Below are 23,676 nucleotides of genomic sequence, written 5' to 3'. Positions count from 1 at the left end.
CAAGAGGCAGAGGCAAGAAGATCTCTGTGAGCTCAGAGCCAGCCTGGTCTACATCAGGGGTGTGTGTGTGTGTGTGTGTGTGTGTGTGTGTGTGTGTGTGTGTGTGTGTGATATTTCCTGTGACTAGTGTTTCAGAGATGTTTTATTTTTTTCTCTGTCAGCTGCACAGAGTAAGCTTCCGCCTGTGTGATTAGACAGTCCAAGAAGGCATGATTTTTATTGACTGCCTCACATTCATGGTATGGATGTGCCATAATTTATTTAATCGAGCCACTATTGTTGCACACTAATGAACTTTTAACCAATTTAGCATCGCTTTGGTGGTAGAATTAAATGCAACAAAAGGATCGGAAGAAGTCTATAATTTACATCAGAGGCAGAGGAAAAGCACAACTCTCAAAGTTGTGTTTCTACTGCAGGGTGGGCCTGTGACTTTGGTCAAAGCACCGATAAGAAAAACTGGTAGTTTTTGTTGTATTTTTGTGCCCAAGAAAGTCCTTGAAAACCTGACCTTTCCCTTGGTTGTGCTCTTACGGCTTCACAGAGTACTGCCAACTTTAACTCTTTTCTTAATATTCACAGAGGTCCCCACTAGACCCTCAAAGAAGCAGTACAGTACAGACATCTTTTTCCCCACACCCCATATTGGCTTAGGGTAGAGTTCATCGTGCCTAGTTAGCTGAATTCCACAGGCAAGTAGCTTGTCGAGGCTGTGCTTCTGACTATGCTGGGTGCTAGGGGCAAAATACACAAACCTCAAGGAACCAAATACACTGCCAGGAATGAGCCTCTAGGTTAAATGCCAGTACTGTGACTTGTATTTAAGCATTTGGAAAGGTGGAACTTCCCGTTTTCCCGTTTTCCCATTTTCCCATCTTTCAGAGTTTGATGGGATGTTCTGTCAGCTATATACCATGAGCAAGAGCACGAAAATACATTTTTGCATGCTAAGGAGACAAATGCAATTCTAAGATTACATTTTGGAGTGCTATAAACAAGTGTTACCTCTTTTTTTTCTACTTTCCTACATTGCTTTTAAAACTTCTGTGACTGAGTGAGTGAGAGCAGGAAAGCCAACAACATGCCTATTTTAGAGATTTTGTTTTTAATCACATATGTGTATTGTGTATCTGTCATGTGAGTGTAGGTGCCTATGGTGGCCAGAAGAAGGCGCTGGATCGTGTATCTGGAGTTACTAGTGGTTGTGAGCTGCCTGGAATGGGTGTGAGGACTGAATGTGTGTCCTCTGTAAGAGTGGTACTCACTCTTAGGAACTGAGCTAACTCTCTAGCCCAGCATACATGTTTTAAATACAGCTGTCCTCAGAGTCTAGGGGGATTGAGTCTAGGACAAACACCCCAACACATCAAAATGCTCAAGTCTTTTATCTAAACCATTATGGGATATACATATGACCTACGCAATCTGCCCGTATACTTTGAATAATCTCTAGACTATTGTAAGGTATTGTAATACCTTAAAAATGTAAATGCTATGTAAATAGTTGTTAACATTGTATTATTTAAATAATGACAAGAGAAAAGTCTGGATGCAATTTGTTTCAGACATTTTCAATATGTGGATGAAAAACTTGTGGCCACAATTTTTTGCTGTCTTCAGTGCTAAGTAGACATCATCTATCTGCTCACTGAAACTAGGGAAAAATATAAGTTTAAAGTCCTGGTCTCTTTTCCATGGAACGAAGCTAGAAGCACAACACACGCTCTACCCTGAAGATGTACTACACAACCAGGAAGCTATTGCAGGAGCTGGGGAGATGGCTCAATGGCTAAAGAACTCAAGTTCCATCCTCAGCACCTGGGTTACAAAGAGCTTTGTAATCTCAGGTTTGAAGAGGCAGAGACAGGAGGGCCTTGCTGTTCAGCCTGTCTGCCAAATCCATGAGTTCCAGGCTCAGTGAGAAATCCAGCTCAAGGGCTGGAGAGATGGCTCAGAGTGGTTGAGAGCACTGACTGCTCTTCCAGAGGTCCTGAGTTCAATTCCCAGCAACTACATTGTGGCTCACAACCATCTGTAATGGGATCCGATGCTCTCTTCTGGTATCTGAAGACAGCTACAATGTACTCATACAAATAAAAATAAATCTTCAAAAAAGAAAAAAAAAGAAATCCAACTCAAGAATAATGTAGAGAACAAAAGAACGAGATAGGCTACATCAACCTTTGTCTCCCCCACCCCCATGTGTGTGTGTTTGTGTGTACACACGCGCATCTGAGAGAGAGACAGAGAGACAGAGAGAGAGAGAGAGAGAGAGAGAGAGAGAGAGAGAGATCCAGCAACAGTAACAGCCTGATGATGCTTTTTGTGCCATCAGAGTGTCTCAGTCATGATCCCCTAGAGGAGCTGAGTTCCTAGTCCGGTCCCTGGGTCCCCATAAGGAAAAGAGCTTCTCTGTAGTAGAGCTGGCCTTTAGTTACTACTGTCTGAGTGAAACACTCCCTAAATTGTTGCCACAGCCTTAAAACTCAACTGTTTGGGGGATATAATCACACAAACAATAGGAGGGTCTTACTTTGTAGCCCCGGCTAGCCCTCAACTGTCTCCACCTTGTAAGTGTTACTGTTACAAGCATGTGCCAGTGTGCTCTGCTGAAAACATACTGCTCAATGCAACCTTCTCCAATCATCTTATGAAGCAGAGGTGTTTGGGGTGGCTGTCTGGGCTCTGGTAGGAGTCTGTTGTAAGCTGCTTTCCAACCCCAGCGTGAAAAAAAACTTGTTGATAAAGGAACTTTGTACAGGATCGTCACCATGCCTAGGCTGTGCTTCTGCCCTGACACTTTGTAGACTTCAGAGGGAACTCCGATTTTAATTTACTTTGTTTCATCTTTCCTCTTATGGTTGGATAGCCTAGTCATCTGCCCTTTAAAAAAAAATGTCAAAGTGATTTCACACAGACATCCTGATTTGGAGTCTCAGAAAACAATAAAAAGAAGAAGAAGAAGAAGAAGAAGAAGAAGAAGAAGAAGAAGAAGAAGAAGAAGAAGAAGAAGAAGAAGAAGAAGAAGAAGAAGAAGAAGAAGAAGAAGAAGAAGAAGTCGGCTTTTGTTGTTCACATTTAGTTTCATTCTTTGATTTTTTTTCTATTCTAACAGCTTCTATTTTTTAATTCTGTATCCGATCTTTCCCCCTTCCTGCCGCTTGCTCTTCATTCCAGAGTGTTCTGGGCAGTCTGCTCAGTTGAGACCAGATGTCTGTTTTGGTGGTAGAAAAGTTCCAATCCCAAAGATGCCACCGCCAGCTGTGGGACAATCAGACAAGTTCCCTAACCCCTCAGAGACTTGTGCTTTCTAATCAACGGAATGAGTCTGATTACATAGGTAAAAGCACCTAGCAGAGCCCTTGCCTATGCTGAGTTCCTCATGCAAGCCCATTATCTTCTAGTGTGGCCCCTGTAGTCTCCTCTTTATACAAGGAACCCTTCCCAACCAGGGTGGCTATCTGTCAAACCATAGCTTTCTATCATGTTACCCTAGGGAAATCGGGGCATGCCAGGTACACTCCCTCAGCAAGGAACCCCCAACTCCCACACCCCTCCCCCAAGCCCCATCCCTTGGTCTTGGCTACCTTTCAGCTTCCAGAGATCAGTTGCAAATGGAATACCATCCTTCTAGAAAGAGTTATGGTCCCTGGTTCCCGTGGGAATTCTTAGGTCTTCATGACAAATATCACTGAACCTAGCAGGCCCGAGCCGGGAGGGGGAGTTTTACTCTAAATGCAACAGATTTCACACTAAAGCCAGAGCAAGCCTGCACCCAGACTTGATTTTGAAAATGCAAGTTTGCAATCAAATCAGGGCCAGGCTGCAATCAGCCAGGATTACTCGCTCCAGTAATTCTCAACCTACTACAGAATGCCCCATCACCTGGAGAACCTGGTCTGATTCAGTAGGTCTGGTGGAGCCAGGGAATCTGCAATTTTGCCATGCTCCCAGGGAATACTAATGCAAGGTGAGCCTGGGCCACACTTTGAGAAGCTGCGCTCTTGGCCATTGCTGTACACGCATAGCTCTTATGGAAGCAGGAGGAGGTTGTCACATCTTCTTAGCCTTTTTCATCTCCAAAGTTTTCGTCGTCACTGACCACTTTTAAATGTGATTTTCAGATTTTCGAGGGACTTTGGATGGAGCCATGATGGCCAGCCCGTCCCTCTGGGAGTCACAACCCAGGTCCTTTGGGTGATGGATTCATTCTGCCTGCTGCTCACTGACTTGAAAGCACTAAATTCTTGCTGGGCAGGTGTGACCTTAGCTGTCCTCTTCTATATACCCTAACCCTCTGACACTTAAAATTTGCCTTTGTAGACAGCCTCTAAATACTGAATATGAAGTCTTTGATACTTAGAATTCAGTCAAAAATCCATTTGGCCCGAGATTGGTTAAAGATTTTTTCCTATTACTTGACCCAGTTCAGTGTGTGTGTTGGGGGGGGGGGGGTATTTTCTAGGTATCCTTTCTTTTTGCTTATCGATTTATTCCAACTCTTTCTTACCCACAACTGCCCAACATACATTTCCTTTCCTCCAGTGTTCTGTTTTCCGGGCTACAGGAACACACGGAGTAGTGGCACACGCGGAGTGGTGGCACTAGGCACTATGCCCACCCCCAGAGTGTCAGGCTGAGTTTCTCTGGGGGCCCAGGGCACCCGCCCAACTCATGAGCTCCTGGTCTTTGTTAGGACCACCAAACAGTGAGGAGCTCTCTAGCCAGCCTGGAGCTCCGGGCCCACTCCTGTGCCCTTTGCCTGAGCCCCCTGAGGACTTGTAAGCAGATAGGCTGGAGTTGAAGAGGCTATATTACGCCCCAGGGGACTTTTTTAACGAAAACCCTAAATTTCATTTGGGCGACTGGTAGGCCAATGCGGTTGCGGGGTGAGCAGAGGTCCCTTCTCCCTGCACAGGCTTTGTGTCTCTCTAGCTAGAGGAACCCTGTTCCCTCCAACAGCGAGGTGCCCCTGGGTCTGGTCGCCACTGCCCCCCTTTCTCTCCTCCCGCTTCCCATCCTTCGGTTTCCTTCCACGTCCTTTTCCCGCCCCTCACCCCCACCCCACCCTGCCAAGTCCCTCTTCCCTCTGGCTGGAGAGAACTCGGTAATAAGAAACCAGTTCGGTGTGGGGAAGGGAGAGACCTCCACCCCTTAAGATGCACCGCCGTGGTGAGAGAACTCATTTTGTGCAAAGAGGGCCTCGAGCCACCAGGGAATTCCTGGATTGTCTCAGGCTGTCGTGTGTGATGTCCATCACGCCGTGCGAACACCATCTGCTCCGTATTATGCTGCAGTTGCCAGGCTACCTGCTGTACGCAGGAACACTTGACTGCCTGGCTCCACGTCCGCAGCGGCGGCCCGGGCGGGGCGGGGGACCCAGCCCTGATTAAGCCATCTGCGATGGGGGGCGGAGGGTGAGGGGAACTCGGCGCAAGGCCTGGAGTGTGGTCCCGGGCTCACACCACCCTCTGCTGGGCTACGGGCAGAACAACAGCTGCTCATGAGGATCCCCCTGGGGCCACCTAGAAAAGGATGAAGCACAGGGTCTGCTGGATCCAAGTACACAGATTGTCCGCATCCTGTCCCTCCCAGGAACCAATGACCTTCCATACCCGCCGCATCTCTGGTCCCTATCACCCAAATGCTGCATGTTCTTGTGGGGGGGAAAATCCCTTCAGAGAAAGCAAGTTTCCCCACAAGTGGGTTTATAAATAAACAGCTGGCTGTTCTCGGGAGATATTTTTATCGCCTCTGATTTTTGAAGTCGGAAACTGCCTCTTTGGGGGAGGCTAGAGTGTTGTTTACACGCCCCCCCCCGCTCTAGCCGTTAGAAAATTGTTAAAGCTCTTGTCCCTGGAGCGGAAGGGGAATGTGTAAGACAGGTTCTTTGGTTTTGATCTCTTTTTTTCTCCCCTTATTTTACTGAGAAAGTAAGAGTGTTTGGAGAGCCTCGAAGATCTGCGTAGCAAATTGGATTCAAGGAGAAGAGAATGTATTAAGATTCTGAGTGGAAAGCAAGGGGAGGTCGGCTGGGCTGGGAGTGGAGAACAAACCAGTAATTAAAACTAAAAATACTGCATCATTTGGCTCCAAGGCATTACATGTCGCATGACGAAAGCTCACTCTGGTTTTCTCTAATTGCACAACCCAGTATGTGTCCTCCATAGAAACGACAGCGGGGACTTGGAATCCTAGAATTTGACAGACTATTTCTCATTAAGCCCTCTTAGATTTGAGGTTAAAAGAAGCCCGTGACATAAACAGCGCCTGCCCCAGCTTCATTTGTAAAGCCAATCATAATGTGCCTTCCCACTTTGGGACACACACCTGTGCACTTGCTGAGAAGCCCCTTAAGACGTTGTATACGGAAGGCAACATTGCAGCCATATTGGGTGGTGTAGTCTGCATTGGGAGCCTTAACAACTTTGGGGGCAGGACCATTTGGGGAATGAAAGTAACTCCAGAAGCTTGATGGTGTCCACGGGAACAAAATGAGGCTGGTTGTATGAACATCGTCGCCTCGATTGCCTCTCTTATTTTCCGAGGGGAGAGAAGGCTGTGAACGAAGTCCTTCACTCCTGGCTATATCTCTCAGCTATGCAGAGGGTCACATGGGCAATAAAATCTCAGTGCTTAGAGAGAAACAAGGCCAGAAAGAACAGCCCTTTCAAGAAAAAGCTGAAGAAAGTGTTGTCTTTCCTTGGATCTCATTTTCCCTTCAAATCTCTCGTCATCAAAACCAAGAAGTATCACACAGGTTGAAATGCATGGGAGGAAACCTATTATCTGTCCTCTGCTGGTTGGCTAGATCTGGCGTTAAGTGTCAAGTTGATCAGCCATTTGTCTCTCGAGGAGGCAAGAAACAGCTTGACCCTGTAGCAAGGAGGGGCTTAGAAACTGGTAGCAAGCAGAACTAGAAGATTGGGGCATCTCCTGTGCATCTGGATACCTGCAGTCATAAAGGTCCATTGTTAACATTAAAAGTATTCCATAGCTCTCCACCTGATTTCGGAGAACACGCATAAATAAAAGCCTTTATTGTGGACTATGGAGATGGCTCAGCAGTTAAGAATGCAAACTGCCTTTCTCAGACCAGAGTTCAGTTCCCAGTCCCCATGCCAGGAGGCTCACAACTACCTAAAACTCCAGCTCCAAGGGAGCCAACGCCCTCTTTTAGCCTCTGCAAGCACCTGTGCATAGGAGCGCACGCGCACACACACACACACACACACACACACACACACACAATGGCTGTTCTAAGACGTGTACTTGGTGCTGTGGAGTTAGAGTTCAGGGACATAAGTGGAAATAATGCTGAAGTAGACTCAGCGTCAGCATCAGGATGGTTCTCTTAGGGACCATCCTGTTGTGTCCTGAACAACTTCACAAACTAACCGTATCTCCCTCAGCTATCGTTTCTGGGTCCATAGAGGCGATGTGCTTTGGTTTGCTTCCCCAGTTTTTTTTGTTTGGGTGCAGAGAGGCAGAGTAAGTAGAGGTGCAGCATTAGGTGGAACTTTACCAGAAAGGACCGCCTGCCTGGGTCGGCACCAGAGGCCAAGAAGCCCAGGTTTATGGGGGAATCAACCTCAAACTGGGCCTGGAGAGGCAGACAGACTTGTTTCTGCATTTTGAGAGAAAATTGCTTGTGCAATCAACCACATCTATATCAAAACAGTAGTCACTCAGAGGGGAGGATATATTAAAAATCCAGCTTGGATTATAATTTAAAATAATAGTAGATGTTTTGTTTTATTGGTTCTTCTTGTTGGGCCCCAATGAGAATGCCTCGAGGTATGGCTGTGCCTGTCCTTGTGTGAGTGCCTGTGTGCCCAGGCTAATTGATCAACAGCAGTGAATCGAAAGGAAGGACTGTCTCCACAGGACATCCCCACAGCATTCGCCATTGCTGCTTTGTTGATACTTCTTCTGTCTAGAAGCTGACTACACACCTCCTGTGTCCACTAGAAATTTCCCTTGGTAGCCTCCACTGTGCAGCTGCATAGATGTCCCTTCTGAGGACATTCTCCCAGATACCCCTTGGGCTCTGTGGGATTAGCTACTTAGCACAATACCTCTATACCCAGGGGTCAGTCCTCATGAGTTTCTGTCAACTCTCTGACAAGTAATTACAGGACCAAGAGTCCCAGTCCAGCCCCTGGCGTTGAAACTATCCCAGACACATGGGATGCAATTCTATTTTTAAAAGAGATTAGGAGATTGCATAGCTTTTTTAAATGCCTTATTTCTCATTTCATGTATATAACTCGCTTTGATCATGTTTCCTTACCATTACCTTCTCATGCCCTTCTCCCTCTGACTGAACCCCTTGGTCTTCCCAAGAAGTCCCTCTCTTGAGATCACATAGCTTTGGTCAAAATAAAATATTTTCAGTTCCTACTAGCAAACCTCTGCCTGACAGAATTAAAATGCACACACACCCAAAATAAAGTAAAACAGACACACACGCAAGCACAAAAAAGCAGGTGTTTTGATTAGCTGAACTAATGTCAAGCATCAGGTCTGTGTGTTAGCACTGTAGCAGTATATGGCTTCCGTGCCCGTCCCTCCTATTTACTAAGATATCTTAGCAAAGTAGACAGTAAGCGATAGGATCGTGAAAGAAGGTAAGGGTAGAGTTGACTTTGAGACTTATGGTGAGCCCCCACGGAGGCTTATTTCCTTGTTTTAGAGAAACAGAGCATTGAAATCGTAATACGGCCACTCCGTCATCTCATCTGAAACAGATGACTTGGTTTCCCATTTTTCCCAGACCCATTCTCTGATTCTATTCCCTACCCCTGTAGCCTCTCCAGTTCTGCTACGGCGAGGCCAACAAGATGGTTTTCTGGAGGTATAACCAGTACCACTCTGGACCCCTGGCATCCCCAAGCTAGCATCTCTGCTCCCACTCCCCTTCCCAGAAGTGTCCCATGAAATGGCAGGAAGTGTTTCAGCAGAATCTCTAAATTGCTTTCTTCTTGATCCCTCTAGGAGCAGCATGCAGTTGGTATTCCCCGGACCACGGGCCCCATGCAGAACTCTGTGCCTCCAGGGTCGGGCGGCATGGTCTCCGGAGCGAGCCCTGGGGGTCTTGGATTTCTAGGCAGCCAGCCACAGGCAGCCATCATGAAGCAGATGCTAATGGATCAACGCGCCCAGCTGATGGAACATCAGAAGCAACAGTTCCTTCGGGAGCAGAGGCAGCAGCAGCAGCAGCAACAGCAACAACAGCAGCAGCAGCAGCAGCAGCAGCAGCAGCAGCAGCAGCAGCAGCAGCAACAGCAGCAGCAGCAGATCCTGGCTGAGCAGGTAGGTAACATGCCCCAAGGTTTAAGCCACTGATTCAACAAGCACTTATTTGGCACCTCCTATTGGTGAGAAAGTCACCACTGTCCCTGTCAAGACGCTCACGGCCCTGCCCTTCACAGGAACATAAAGGGGGGAAAATCAGAAAGACTAGAGAATTCAACTGAGTTGATTGGAAATGTTAGACTGGTGTGGTGGTTTGAATAGGAATGGCCCCCATAGTTTCATGTGTTTGAATTCTTGGCTATAGTAAATGACACTGTTAGGAGATACGGCCTTGCTGAAGTAGGCGTGGCCTTGTTGGAAGAAGTGTGTTACTGTGGGGGCAGGCTTTCGGTCTCCTGGGCTCAAGTTATGCCCAGTATGGCACACAGTCTCTCTGCTGTCTTTGTATCAAGGTGTAGACCTCTGGGCTCCTTCTCCAGCACCATGTCTGTCTGCATGCCACCATGCTTCCTACTGTGATGAATAATGGACTAAACTTACTCTGAAACTGTAAGCCAGTCCCAGTTAAACATTTGCCTTTGTAAGAGTTGCTGTGGTCATAGCATCTCCTCATAGCAACAGAACCCTAGGACTATAGGAGCAATACAGTAAGGCAGACAGTACTATCAGAGAACTTGAACAGGGGTAATAGAGAGGGTGTAACTGGAGAAAGTCCCTGACACCTTTCCCTACAACTCTCGAAATCTGTGAGTTAAAAGAAGGCCTATACAAACATGCCTTTACCCAAACATACTCATCCACCCCAGCCATCTAACCCTCAGCTCTGGAAGAAAACCTTCCCTGCAGACCACCCCTCTTACCTTTGACTTGTTTTGTTTTTAGATGCTTTGCCTGGTTTAGTGTTATCCCGAGGAATTGCCTAAATCTGTTCTTTTTTTTTTAATTTATTTAATACTTAATAATAATTCTTTGGTTTCCGGGCAAACATCCCCCTCCCCCCTCCCCTTCCTTATGGGTGTTCCCCTCCCAACCCTCCCCCCATTGCCACCCTCCCCCCAACAGTCTAGTTCACTGGGGGTTCAGTCTTAGCAGGACCCAGGGCTTCCCCTTCCACTGGTGCTCTTACTAGGATATTCATTGCTACCTATGAGGTCAGAGTCCAGGGTCAGTCCATGTATAGTCTTTAGGTAGTGGCTTAGTCCCTGGAAGCTCTGGTTGCTTGGCATTGTTGTACATATGGGGTCTCGAGCCCCTTCAAGCTCTTCCAGTTCTTTCTCTGATTCCTTCAATGGGGGTCCTATTCTCAGTTCAGTGGTTTGCTGCTGGCATTCGCCTCTGTATTTGCTGTATTCTGGCTGTGTCTCTCAGGAGCGATCTACATCCGGCTCCTGTCAGTCTGCACTTCTTTGCTTCATCCATCTTGTCTAATTGGGTGGCTGTATATGTATGGGCCACATGTGGGGCAGGCTCTGAATGGGTGTTCCTTTAGTCTCTGTTTTAATCTTTGCCTCTCTCTTCCCTGCCAAGGGTATTCTTGTTCCCCTTTTAGAGAAGGAGTGAAGCATTCACATTTTGATCATCCGTCTTGAGTTTCATTTGTTCTAGGCATCTAGGGTAATTCAAGCATTTGGGCTAATAGCCACTTATCAATGAGTGCATACCATGTATGTCTTTCTGTGATTGGGTTAGCTCACTCAGGATGATATTTTCCAGTTCCAACCATTTGCCTACGAATTTCATAAAGCCGTTGTTTTTGATAGCTGAGTAATATTCCATTGTGTAGAAATCTGTTCTTAAGAGAGCCTCTAATAACCCTGCATAGGGCATCCCGAACAGCAAGGCATGCCCTGTGTCTCAGGGTAGGCTGAAAAGCCCAGCAGAGCTTTGACTCTTGCTCAAACCTTGCTTGTAAGAGAATTAGAATTTTGGGATTTCCTCTCCAAGGTACTGAGTAGGCTGTGGGCACACCAGGGCCCCTACCCACCCAGAAGAGCAGTTATGAATAATACTGGTTACCCTCTGGAGAGAAAGCTTGCACTGCTGAGCATACCTGGCTCATGCTCCTGAACAGCCATGTAATTATCTCCCTTCTGACCAAGGTCAGTCAGCCACCTGGCAGCCATTGTACAAACAAACCTCTATCCTTCTCACCCTGCATAAGGTGTGTGACAAGGAGCTGTGCTAATATCTCTCCGGTAGTGATAAATGGAGCTGCGAAGGGGCTCTGGGCTTTGTAAATCTCTCCTCCACCAGGGCATTTCAGGTATGCCTGGTGCCCTGAGAAATTATTTCTGATACGTGGGCTGCAACTGAGACTCAGAAGGAGTCAGAGTAGCCAGGCAGAACTCATCTGTGCCTACCCAGGGGCATACTCTCATGTCTCTCCACAGCCTGGTCCACCAAGCCCTGAGGAGCAAAAAGGGGAGGTGGAAGATTGCAGGGAGAGGTGTGTCAGACCCATGCCTTCGGACAAGGAGACAGGATAGCAACCCCCCCAGGATCGTGATGAGATGGGACCACCTAGAAAACATGGAGGAAACAAAAACCTGTCTGAGTTGCCCTAGCAACCGTATATACAGTCTATAAGGGACCAAGTTGAAATCACCCAGCTCAGGGTCTGGACTTGTCTGTCCTTTTCGCTTTTAATATGATTTTGAATAAGTAAGTAAATCACAGAAGGTTGAGGAGATGGGTAAAGTGCTTGTTGTATAAACACAAGGGCCTGCATTTAATCTCAGGTGAAGTAGTGCCCATCTGGAATGACAGCACTTACAGTGAGATGGGGAACACAGGGGGGCCCTCAGAAGCTACCGGGCCAGCTAGCTGGCATGTACAGAGGCAAGTCAGAAACCCTGCCTCAAACAAAATAGAAAGTGAGAAAATACCAGAGATTCCTGTATCCTTGACTCACAAAGCACACACACACACACACACACACACACACACACACACACACACATTTTTAAAAACCAGCCTGTCTTCATCTAGCAGGTTAGGTGGGTTTGCATAATTTTCCTATGTTCAAGTTTGAGATAAAGAATGCAAAGTCCCTAGAAAACTATGTTTTGCACACATATGTGTGGAAATGGCTCCTAGGACACATGACAATATTAGGGATTGTTGTAGATAAAAAGCTATAGCCCATGTACCATCCATGTCAGTGGAATGTCTCTGTGCCCTGTGTGATGCTTTGAGTTTGGGTGACTGGGGGCCTTCACGGTGGGATGCTCCCAACTTTCTGCTGAGCTTTCTTTGCTGTTACTGGCCGTGCTGGGGGTGGATCCTAGGGCCTCACACACGTTAGGCAAGTGTTCCGCTTCTGGGCTGCACCCCAGCCCTGAGAGTAATATTGATCGTCACATCAGCACCAGGCTGACTGATTTTCTCAGTCTCAGCAGCATTGAACGTGCCCCGTCACTTTCAGTTCTGAAAACAATATATTGGAAACACTTGTGTTTCCTGAGGGGCCCTGTGATGGAAAACGGACAGATTTGAGATCCTGCCTATCTTCGGGGACTCAGTTGACCCGGCAGTCAGAGCCACGAAGGTTAAAAGCAGGTGGGAGCTGAGGCTAATAAGGCTTTGCTCTGGACAAGCACATAGCGTGGCCCCTCACAGAGGTTGAACAGAACTTCCCACTTGAGGTCTCAGATAAGCAGTCAAGGTTCTGAAGTCCCATCACTTACAGGCAGGAAGACTGAAGCCGAGGAGGAACGTCTGTGGTTTGAGACCTCATGCTTAGAGCAGGGAAGAGAAGTAGAGAATCCTGGCTCCAGGCCAGGCCCCAGCCCACCAACCAGAGACGTTCCTCTTGTAAATGAGACAGTTAAACTCAGGTACTGTATAGGAAGTTTGACAAGGAGAAACATGTCCGTGTGTGTGAATGTGAGCATATGGGGCTATAGATGAACCGCGGGTAGCATTCTTCTGGTGCTCTCCACCTAGTTCATTAAGACAGGGCGTCTCATTGGCCTGGAGCTTGAGACGTAGGCTAGAATGTTTGTCCAGAGAGGTGCCTGCTTCTGCCTCCCCAGCCCTGAGATTAGACCACGCCTGACTTTTTTCTTTTCTCTTTCAACATGGGCTGTAGGACTCAAACCCGAATCTTCATGCTTCTGAGGCAGTTAATTACTTTCCTGACTCAGCCATCTCCCCAGGTCAGGAAAAACTTTTAAGAGCTCCACTTACTCCCAATAACACCCTTGCACCATCGCCTGAAAGGGCCGCTTGGTTTCTGGCCTACACTCGTAATGGTCTACATTGATGGATCTCTTTTTTTCTGTAGAATCCCATGGGAGACACACAGGTGGGGCCAACAGGGCAGAAGCTGTGGGGTGTTGTTGTTGTTGTGGTGGTGGTGGTGGTGGTGGTGGTGGTGGTGGTGGTGGTGGTGGTGGTTTCTCTCCTGTGGATGACAGAATGCTAGCCGGTCTTTTAGGGGAAAAGAAAGAAGTTGGGAAAATTACAGACCTGTCTAGGAATAAACGTGAGAGAGAAAACGGAAGTAAACACATGTGGTAAGAAGTAGCCAGTGGGTGTTGCTTTTATAATCAACACTCTGAAGAGCAGGGATCTGGTTGCATGTTCTTTTGGGCTCTCACAGATAAAAAGTACTTAATGAATATTCTGTAGCTGCAGGAAGGCAGTTAAGTGGCATCGGAGGTCACGTGACTGCTTGATGGCCCACCGAGAACTGGAAGCCTGGTTCCCTGCTCTTTCCCCTTGCCCTTGTGTCTCTCCCTTCGAACATTATAATGATCAGAACAGCCCGCCCAGCAGGTTGGTAATGATGCTTGTGGCACAGAATCCCACGCAAGTCAAAGAAGAAAGACTAAAAGGCAGGCCTTGAACTCCCAGAATAGGTGGAGTCCCACATGGTTCCCTCAGAGCAGCAAATTCAGACTATTTTACTTGTAAACATGTATTGTACAGGTGGTGTGACTTCATGGGCATAAGATTAGCCTGTTTTTTTTTTTTAAACATGGCCCCTGAGGAGCCTATGTTCCTGTACCCACAGTATCTACTTAGGTCATTAAAAAGCACTTGCTTGGGGCTAGGGATTTAGCTCGGTGGTAGAGCACTTGCCTAGCAAGCGCAAGGCCCTGGGTTCGGTACCCAGCTCCGGAAAAAAAAAAAAAAAAAAAAAAAGCACTTGCTTGTCCCTTTGAGCCAGATCCCCAGAGTGCCAAGGAAAGCAGTCCTCTGGCTGACGTTGGAAAAATCAAAGTTAAAATTGCTTCACTCGGTACATGGCCAGCAAGTCCAGCATCGAGCACAAGTAATTATCAGCAGAAGACGTGTCAGAGCAGTGACATCTGCAACAGGCCCCAGACTAGGACACCCAAAATGACTGTCTGTGGTAGAGTGAGTACGCTGTGGTATGTCCATGCGGTAGAATACTAGACAGTAGTGAAAAGGAAGCATATGCCTCAGCTGAAGGAACCTCACCAGGCACAGGACATGCACTGGATGAATTCCTTTCAATGAAGTACGACGGTAGCCTGTGTGGGTCAAAGTTAAGTTAATGGTGTTCTGGGAGACGAATGAAGTGGGGGGCCTCTAACAAGTGTCTGATTTCTAGGTATTTCCACTTTGTGAAAATCCACCCACACCCACTGTTGACTTTAGGCAGCCCCTCTACGTATATGGGGTTTTTCCGCACAAAATTGAGTCTTTGAGAGAAAAATAATACACTGCCTTCATGAAAGCTGGCAGGTCCCCAACTGTGTGCTCCCCTGTCTCACCTCTGGCTTCTCTTGTCTTCTGTTATTCTAGCAATTACACCAGTCACACCTGCCCCGCCAGCACCTCCAGCAACAGCGGACTCCATACCCAGTGCAGCAGGTCAATCAGTTCCAAGGTGAGGCCACTGTGTGTCTGCTGGCCCTGGCTCCCCACTGTGGTGAGCCCAAGTCTATGGCCGAGGCACTGCTTTCTGTGTATACTCAGGTCAGAACCGAGGAACTTAACAACTGGCAAACTAAAGAGAGCAAGGACAAAGGACTCCTGGAGGGCCTCTATTAGGCCCGCTGATCCTCGGTGGTCACAGAAAAGTACTAGCCAGCCCAGGGTGGGGTGTAAGACTCGACTGCTTTCCTTCCTCAAGGCTACAGAGCATTTTGATCATTAAACAACTCGTAAGGGCAAGCTAGTGCACGTCGGCCCCACTAGCAGTCTTTTGTTTGCATGGTGAGACAGCCATCCTAGTGCAGAGGGGAGAGTAGAGGAGAAGGGGACTGGGGGAGGGGGGGAGAGGAGGGGAGGTGCAGAGTGGTTACCAGTCCAAAAGGGTAGGCTTTGCTACAGAAAGACATGATGGGTCTTTGCCGAGCAAGGAGAAACGGGATGGCTTCTTTTTCTAGCTGCAGGCGCTTGCCCATTTGCACTAGCCAATGATGAGTCAGAGAGCTACGAGGTGGATCTAAAATATGCCTTGTTGGTCAAACAGCTTGAAGGCAGTGGTAATAACCTTTTACCTCAAGGCCTACTCATGTCTGAAAGGGAAACAAAAACCAGTTGAGTGTAGAGTCATTGAGTGGGTTCTCTACTGAACTGCATGAGGTCGACAAAGAGAATGTGCAGTGAGCAGATTTATTCTTCTTCCTCGGCTTCCCTTTCATCCTCTCCCTCCTCCTTTCTGAGAGAGCCTGGACTTCAGTGCGTAGCCTGGTCTCGAGCTCAGGATCTTTACGTCTCCCTATCCTCCGAGCTGCTTGGCTTACACGCACAGACCACCACTCCCAGCATAGCCCAAGGAGTTGGCACCCCACTGACCTGATGGCATAGTACCCAGAGAAGGAAATAGCTTGCGTCTGAAACATGAACAAATGGAACACGGGAGGGGGGGGGGCATGACCTCAATTTTCTGTGTCTATTTAAATATAAATAAGAGTTGGCAGGGATCTTCTCTGGATGCTGGGAATCGGGTGACTTTCATTTCTGACTTTGTGCTATTCAATATTTTGCAAAATGTTCGCAACTCGGGCGTTACGATCATTAAAAGTAATGACTTTTCCTCTGAAGATTTATTACCGCAGTAGATCCTTTCACATTCGGGATTGTCGTCCTGAGGAAGATTCCAGCAACGTCTTATACGTTGATATGGAGAACAGTGGATGATGGCTGTCCTCTCTCTCTCTCTCTAGGTTCACCCCAGGACATAGCAGCTGTGAGGAACCAGGCAGTAGCTCTCCAGAGCATGCGGACATCAAGGCTGATGGCACAGAATGCGGGCATGGTGGGAATGGGACCGTCCCAGAACCCAGGGACAATGGCTACAGCAGCAGCACAGTCAGAGATAGGACTGGCCCCTTACAGTGCCCCTCCAACCAGCCAGCCGGGAATGTACAACATGAACACAGGAATGACCCAAATGTTGCAGCACCCCAACCAAAGTGGCATGGGCATCCCACACAACCAACCCCAGGGACCCAGGCAGCCAGCCTCCGGCCAAGGGGTCGGCGTGGTGAGTGGCTTTGGTCAGAGCATGCTGGTGAACTCGGCTTTTTCCCAGCAACACCAGCAGCTGAAAGGACCTGTGGGCCAGGCCTTGCCTAGGCCCCAAGGCCCTCCGAGACTTCAGAGTGTCATGGGAACCGTCCAGCAAGGAGCACAAAACTGGCAACAAAGAAGTTTACAGGGAGTGCCCGGGAGGACTAGTGGCGAGTTGGGACCATTCAACAATAGCGCCAGCTACCCACTTGCAGCTGGTCAGCCAAGACTGACCAAACAACACTTCCCACAGGGACTGAGCCAGCCAGTCATGGATGGTAACCCTGGCGCAGTGAGAACCCTCAACCCAGCAGCTATGGGACGTCAGATGATGCCACCCCTGGCAGGACAGCAAGGTGCCAGCCAGGGGAGGCCGTTGGTCATCCCTGGCCTGAGTCAGGGTGTCCCGGGCATGCCAGCATTCAGCCAGCCCACAGCACAGCAGCAGATAGCAGGTGGCAGCTTTGCTGCAGGCAACCAGGGCCAGGCCTACGAGCGGAACCCTGCCCAGGACATGTCATACAATTATAGCGGTGAGGGTGCCGGGGCTTCCTTCCCTGGCCTCCCAGACAGTACAGACCTCGTGGACTCCATCATCAAGAGTGGCCCAGGGGATGAGTGGATGCAAGAGCTTGATGAACTGTTTGGTAATCCCTAGTCAGGAGGGAACCCAACCGCTGTTCTGCTAGAAGCCTCACAAGTGAAAAGGAAACAGGATGGCAGCCCCGTCCTTGTTTTTTGTTTTTTTGACCCACGTAAACTGAGAAAATGGCATCTGGCTGACAGTAGAAGGCACGGGTGTCCATCCCCAGCTCCGTGGGGCACCATTCCCCCTGACTTCCTCAGAGCAATCAAGTAGAGAGGGGGAGCCAAGACCTGCCTGCAGAGAAGGGATGTAGAGAGCAGGCGGGGAAGTCGAGGCAACAAGATCCCCACAAGGAGCTGTTCCGGCCCAGAGGGACTATGGCCCAAGATGAGGCCCCCTTAGGCCTTCCTGCCTCGGGTCCGAGACCTCAGCTTTGGAGACGAGAGATGGAGCGTCAGCCAGAAAAGGCCCAGCAGAGGATGCACACACGCCATGTGCAAAGGTCAGAAAGAGATGTATGCTTCCAGACACGTTCCTGGATTTGGAGGCAGGAACAAAGAACCCTGAGCTCACCTGAGCTGACCCTAGGGAGACACGCAAAGATCCTCCAGGCCTGTTTGAATCCTGCCCATCGATGACCCTCAGGAATGGTAAGGTGTTGCTGCCAGGCACCTCACCAGGGGAGCCAGCTATGCTTGAGAAGGGCCCAGCTCAGAGCCATGATGGTCAGCTTCAGCCATGGTGACCATCGCTCTAGTTAAGCTCCCATCCGATTTGACATATTTAGTTGGATTTCATATGCCTATGGCCATGGGGTGGAAAGATTCCTGCTGAATTCGGTGTCTGCCAAGCCAGCCCCTTCCACCCTCACCCCTGCCTCCACTCCTCCCAGCCTCTATGACTTTACTTCTCCCTACAGACGATCCAGGAAGTGAAGCGCTGAGGCACAGTCAACGTAATGCAGGAATACAGACAGTGCCCGGCATGCGAAGGCGGCACTGGAATCTTCTTCCACCGTGTGGAAAGTCAAATGTCTCTGCTGGAGCGGAGCGGGCCGCCCTGATAAGAGCTGCAGGCTTATAAGAGCCACACCCATACTTCTGCGGTCCCCAGGGAAGAATGGCCTGAAGATGCCCAGTTCTTTCAGATGGTGTCATCGATGACACTCCAGAATCAGTCTTGCTCTCGACTCCGTCATCACAAAGACAAATGTCAAATGCTAGAGATGGAAAAGCTGAACCGCATAACTCCATCTTACTGCTCTGGATACTACAGAGAGGAGAGGGAGGTGTGGTCGCTATCCTAAAGGCACTCACTCCACTTCCAAAGCTGTGCAGCCGTTCTCGTTGGAACTCACACATGCCTGCCTGAAGTGAAAACTAAGAAGGAGTTAACAGCCTCTATGGTCACAAGCCTCGTCTCCTGGTCTTTTCCTCGCCTCCCGCAGTCCCATCTTGGAGGTCATGTGGCATTTGTCCTTGTTATTTACTTTCCTCCTAACCGTGCGTGTGCGCATGCGCGCCCGCACATCCGTCCCACAAACTGGCTTCCTTCTATGTCTTCACATACATATTACTACAGAAGACCGGAGCCTGTGGGGACTAAAGTGGCCATAGCCAAGAAAGTCCAGACAGGGTGCACTGCAATAGAAAGCTGAGGTGGGATGCAGGGAGAGGGAAAGGGAAACCCTGATTTGTTCTCCATATCCCCAGAGTTCCAGACCTGCTCAGACAGGAAGTAAAGCCTGAGGTACCAGGGTGAGGAGCTGTGTGCCTCTCCAAAGAGGTGGTGGCAAGGTGACTATGACCTCCTGGAATGGGGAGGAACTGCCACTAGGAAACTGAGTGGAAACACGTGAAAACCAAAAAATAAAAATTAAAAAAAAATAGTAAATCGGGAAAGCATAGAGTACAAATTTATCACATTTTCCTGCCACGTACAGGAAAGACATATACAAGCAATGATGAGAAACGGGAGGTGGAGAGAGGGGGCTCGTTGTCTTTTAAAAGCCTCCTGCAAGTGCCCAGTCTGAGGACCAACTAATAGAGTGGTAGATTTTAATGAGCTTGTTTTGTTTTGTTTTTACTACGGTGCTGATGTATATGTAATGTCTAAAAAAAAGCTATTTGTAAATAAGTTTTTACAATGCTACAGATATCACTGGGTCTACTATATGTAAAAAGTATACATATAAAATATATATATATATATAATGTTTGTTTAAAATAGAGTATTTTTATTTCCTCCCTAACTCATCACTTCAGATGACATCTAATTACTGATTTCTACTGTATGACGTATGGCAACTCCCTCCATTCTATTCGGATTTTTCTATTTTGCTTTTACTTTGTGCATCAAGCATTGCTTATCTCCTTCATGGGATGTACACAACTCTGATACGTAGAAGTGAAGCAATGTTGACACGCCGCTTTGAAAGAAGAAAACAACCAGCCAATAAAGTGTCACTATCTGAATCAACCCACAGCACAGTCGGCTTTAGGGTCCTCTCTGTGTCCGGCTGCCAGTTAGGCAGATGGATCCTGCCTGGGTCTTGGTGGACTGACTGCAGATTCCTTTCTCAGAACTGTGGTGTTGTTATTTAAATGAGTATTTAACAGTAGAAATCAATCACTCGCCACCTTTCTAGCTCAACCACACAAACAGAGATTTTTCTAAATTTACTGGAGCACCCTGAAGGATGGGGCAAAAGGGAGGGAGGAGGTCTAACATGAGTCTGTTTATAAATCCAGGACTAGAACAATTCAAAACTGGTTCAGCCAGCACATTCAGAAAATGGCAGGGCCAGCAAGATGGCTCATCAGGTAAAGGAGATTGCTACCAAGCCTGCTAACTGGAGTCCAATCCCTGGAACCATCCTGGTGGAAGGAGAGGACTTACTCTCACAAGTTGTCCTTTGACCTTTACATGAGCCCCATGGTTTATGCACGCATGCGCGCGTGCGCATACACACACACACCCACATACACACACACACACATACACACACACACACACACACACACAAATAAATGTATAACAATATTCTGAAGAGATAATCTGATGGATAAAAATTTCAGGAATGCATTAGGAAAAAACATTAGCAGTCTTGTCCACCGAGATGGGCACTTTGACACCTCCCCTTCCTGGTGTTCCTTGTTTCTCCATCAGTGCAGGGCCTCACCCAGCATTCCCTGTACCCACCCTGAGCTGAAAATGCTTCAGGTTTATACTCCTCCGCTAACTCTAGCCAGTAATTCACTGCCGCAGAATCATAACAGGCCAGTTAACCTGTCTGGACAAACTGAGATCGAACGATGCTCCAAGCTGGCGGCAGGATCAGGCAGAGGCGAGGGCTTGGCTTACACTTGCCCTTCTGCTTGGTTTCTTCTCATTCTCCTTCTGCTGCCCCACTCTCTTTTTCTCCTCAAGCCCTTCATTAATAAACCTATACATGGGAATTCATTTCTTCACTTTCAGAAGACCTGCCCCAAGACACCCCATCAAACTTAAAACACGGTAAAATAACACGTTTCAAAACCAAGTTAAGCAGGAAAATAGATCACAGAAGAAGTCATGAGCAGAAGCAGTTCCAAAACAAAGGTGAGTTTTAATATACATAAGCCAAGAGAAAGCATGAACTTGACTGTGGAAGAAGAGGCTAGCCCTACCCACAGTGGTCTATGCTTCCAGATTGGCTGGCAGTAGGCTAGCCCAGACTCTTCCAACTGGCAGGATGGTAAACATGAGTCTGTTTTGTCGGAGGGAGAATGGAAGAGAGAGAGAGAGTTAACAACAGGGTAAAGACATGGCACTCTGACAAGAGTAATGACTCCTCTCTTTAAAATTTATTCTAAAATCTGTTGGGCACTGGATGAATGGAATACCTTTCTTCTTAAAAAAATAATAAATCTATAATTTTATTAAGATAAAACTGAATGTGTGGTATGAAGTTCATGTTTAAACATTTCACAACCATCTACCATGTGCCTGAGAGGCGGCTTCTACAAGATGGTTGTAGCTGCCAGTCTAGAAAATGCCAAGAACTGGTGGATCCTATGAGTCAAGGCAGTATTGAGGTTGGGGACAAGGGGAGTGGTAAGATTTTTGCATTTCAGGCTCAGTGTGAAAGTCTCTGGAGACTAGGACTTTTGAAGTCATTTGACAGAGGGACAATAACAAGCTGTGGTCACCATCCAACCCCTTGCTGTAGCAGCAGCCACCCTAGGCATGACTCAGGATCTTCCTTTCCCGTGTGTGGTTCATATCAAAGTCCGTCCTGATAAGCTTTTTGTTGTCTTTCTGGACGTGGTGGGACACACCTTTAATCCCAGCAGAAGCAAGTGGATCTCTGGTGAGTGTGAGGCTAGCCTATAGTAAAACCTTATCTCAAAAAAAAAAAAAAAGGTTTCCATGTGTGATCTTCCGGGTGCTATGATGTCCTAGAGCAGTAGGGAGGAAGAGACAACGCTTCTAGATTCCTAGGAAATCACTGGGCATATGAGACGCATGGACCGTCTTCGTGAGTTAAGGACCTTCCCAGATTCAAGTGTCTGAGAAAGGGGAGCTGAGGTGATGCTTTGGACATATGTTGATGTCCAAGCATGGAGAGAAGCAGAAGGTGAAGGAACAAGACTACAGAAGACCCACGTCTTAAGTGTTCAGCTGCTTCCTGGTTTACTGTATTCTGTTCACCCTCCTCTTATTCTCCCTGGTCATTGTTGTTCAGTTCAAAGGGCACGGGACACTCTGAATCTATGGCCTGGCTGTCACAGGTGCCTACCTCACTTCTGATAACAAGCAGCTTCCACATACCCAGGAGTCCCCACGTCCCTGCACAGGCCACTAGGGCCAGACAAACACTAATGCATGGTCCCCATCACATCTCTGACACAGAGCAAAAGAAACTTTCCAGCTATGAAAAACCCAATTTGTTTATTTGTTGGTTTGTTTCAACTTCTCTTTAAGAGTTTAAAACCTTAAACATTTCCAAACCATCAGGGATACAGAAAGAGTACCTACAGCCATCACCATCATGGCCACTACTCTACCCCGAGTATTCCTTAGGCATAATTTGGGAGTCATTTCAAAGCAAAACACGGCCCATGACCACATCCCCACTCAGCCGCAGAGAGCATTCACTCTCTACCCTAGCCACGGTGTCATTAAAACACCTACAACATCTAACATACATCCCCTCATAGCTTCTAGTTCTTACTCTGTATCCAAGTTGTTGCAATCTCACAAAGGTCTTCCACCGCTGTCCCTTTTCCCTACTGGATTTATCAAGTATCTCTCCACTCTTTGGTCCTCACCCCTTCTGAGGCTTCGGTAGTAGACAAAAGGAAATCCTTGTTCCCTCTTCTCATGACTTTGTTTCCAAGTAATGAATCTGATTTATTAGTGTAAAAAGTGTCAGATTTACTAATAAAGACATATACAACTCTCAGACCAAGCAGAGACTTACAGCCTGCCAGACACTGGGAAGGTTGGGGCAGAAGGATCATGAAATCAAGAAAACCCTGAGACCCTGTCTCAAAAACAGAGAAAAGGAAATTCACTGTGGAGAAGGCTAGCTCTAACTGGGGTCTTATAGCCCAACTTAATAGTAATTAAAATACTACAGAGGCATCCTGGGTTAGAGTTCATCTTTTGCCTGTTTCCACATGTGTTTAACCATTTGTGAGCATGCGTGTGAGGGGACATGTGTGTGCATGAGCATGTGCATAACTAAATCAAAGGAGAAGTTATTTTAAGATCTTAACATTTTTGAAAGTTTTCTTCTTTTCTTCTTCCAGATAACATTTAGATGTGGTAAATATGCCATAGGGCAAAACCAAATCAACATCAATAAAACCCAACTACATCTAGTGTGGCATTTTCAAGGTGACTGGGCAGACATGGTCTCATGATGCTGGAGTGCTTGGTTTCTTTCCTACAACTTCCTGTTGAGGGGTACTTTGTCCAGAGTCGATCGCCTACCAGTGGTGGAATTCGACTTAAGTCCAAATGTCCCCTTTGCAAACCAGTGTCTTACCAGCGTTCCTTCGGGTGTCCGGTGCTGTCCAGGAGGCCGTTAGCTCCTCTTATTATGAAAGCACTGTTACTTTTTGTTTTCTTTTCTATTATTCATAGTCTAGTAAAACTAAAGAGTATCTAGAAGGTGTCTGCACCCAGCTGACAGAGGGCTCTACCTAGATCCTTTTTTCTAAGGTCTTTGAGGCCAGAAGCCAGAATCACTCCCAATTGTCAGAAGAGAAGATGAGATATCAAATGACTAGTGCCAGGTAGTGACTGCACACAAAGACAGGACAGCCACCTGGCTTCCATTGTGTCCTCAGTTA

At 47.6% G+C, this 23,676-nt stretch overlaps 1 protein-coding gene across 1 annotated transcript in view; it reads left to right on the top strand.

Moving 5' to 3' along the window:
- The window catches only part of Maml3 (mastermind-like transcriptional coactivator 3), a 417,347-nt gene extending 397,786 nt beyond the window's left edge, over window positions 1–19,561 (top strand). Inside the window, exons 3-5 of the mRNA NM_001107675.3 lie at window positions 8,998–9,315; window positions 15,034–15,118; window positions 16,404–19,561. Coding sequence (NP_001101145.2) covers window positions 8,998–9,315; window positions 15,034–15,118; window positions 16,404–17,407 — 1,407 coding nt within the window. The 3' untranslated portion in view covers window positions 17,408–19,561. The remainder of the gene's footprint in view (window positions 1–8,997; window positions 9,316–15,033; window positions 15,119–16,403) is intronic.
- The last annotated feature ends 4,115 nt before the right edge of the window (window positions 19,562–23,676 follow it).

This window comes from Rattus norvegicus, chromosome 2 (genome assembly GCF_021556685.1).
Source record: "Rattus norvegicus strain SHRSP/BbbUtx chromosome 2, alternate assembly SHRSP_T2T, whole genome shotgun sequence".
In the NCBI taxonomy this organism is placed as follows: domain Eukaryota; kingdom Metazoa; phylum Chordata; class Mammalia; order Rodentia; family Muridae; genus Rattus; species Rattus norvegicus.
The sequence above is the reverse complement of the archived record's forward strand: the minus strand, read 5'-3'. Positions and strand labels throughout refer to the sequence as shown.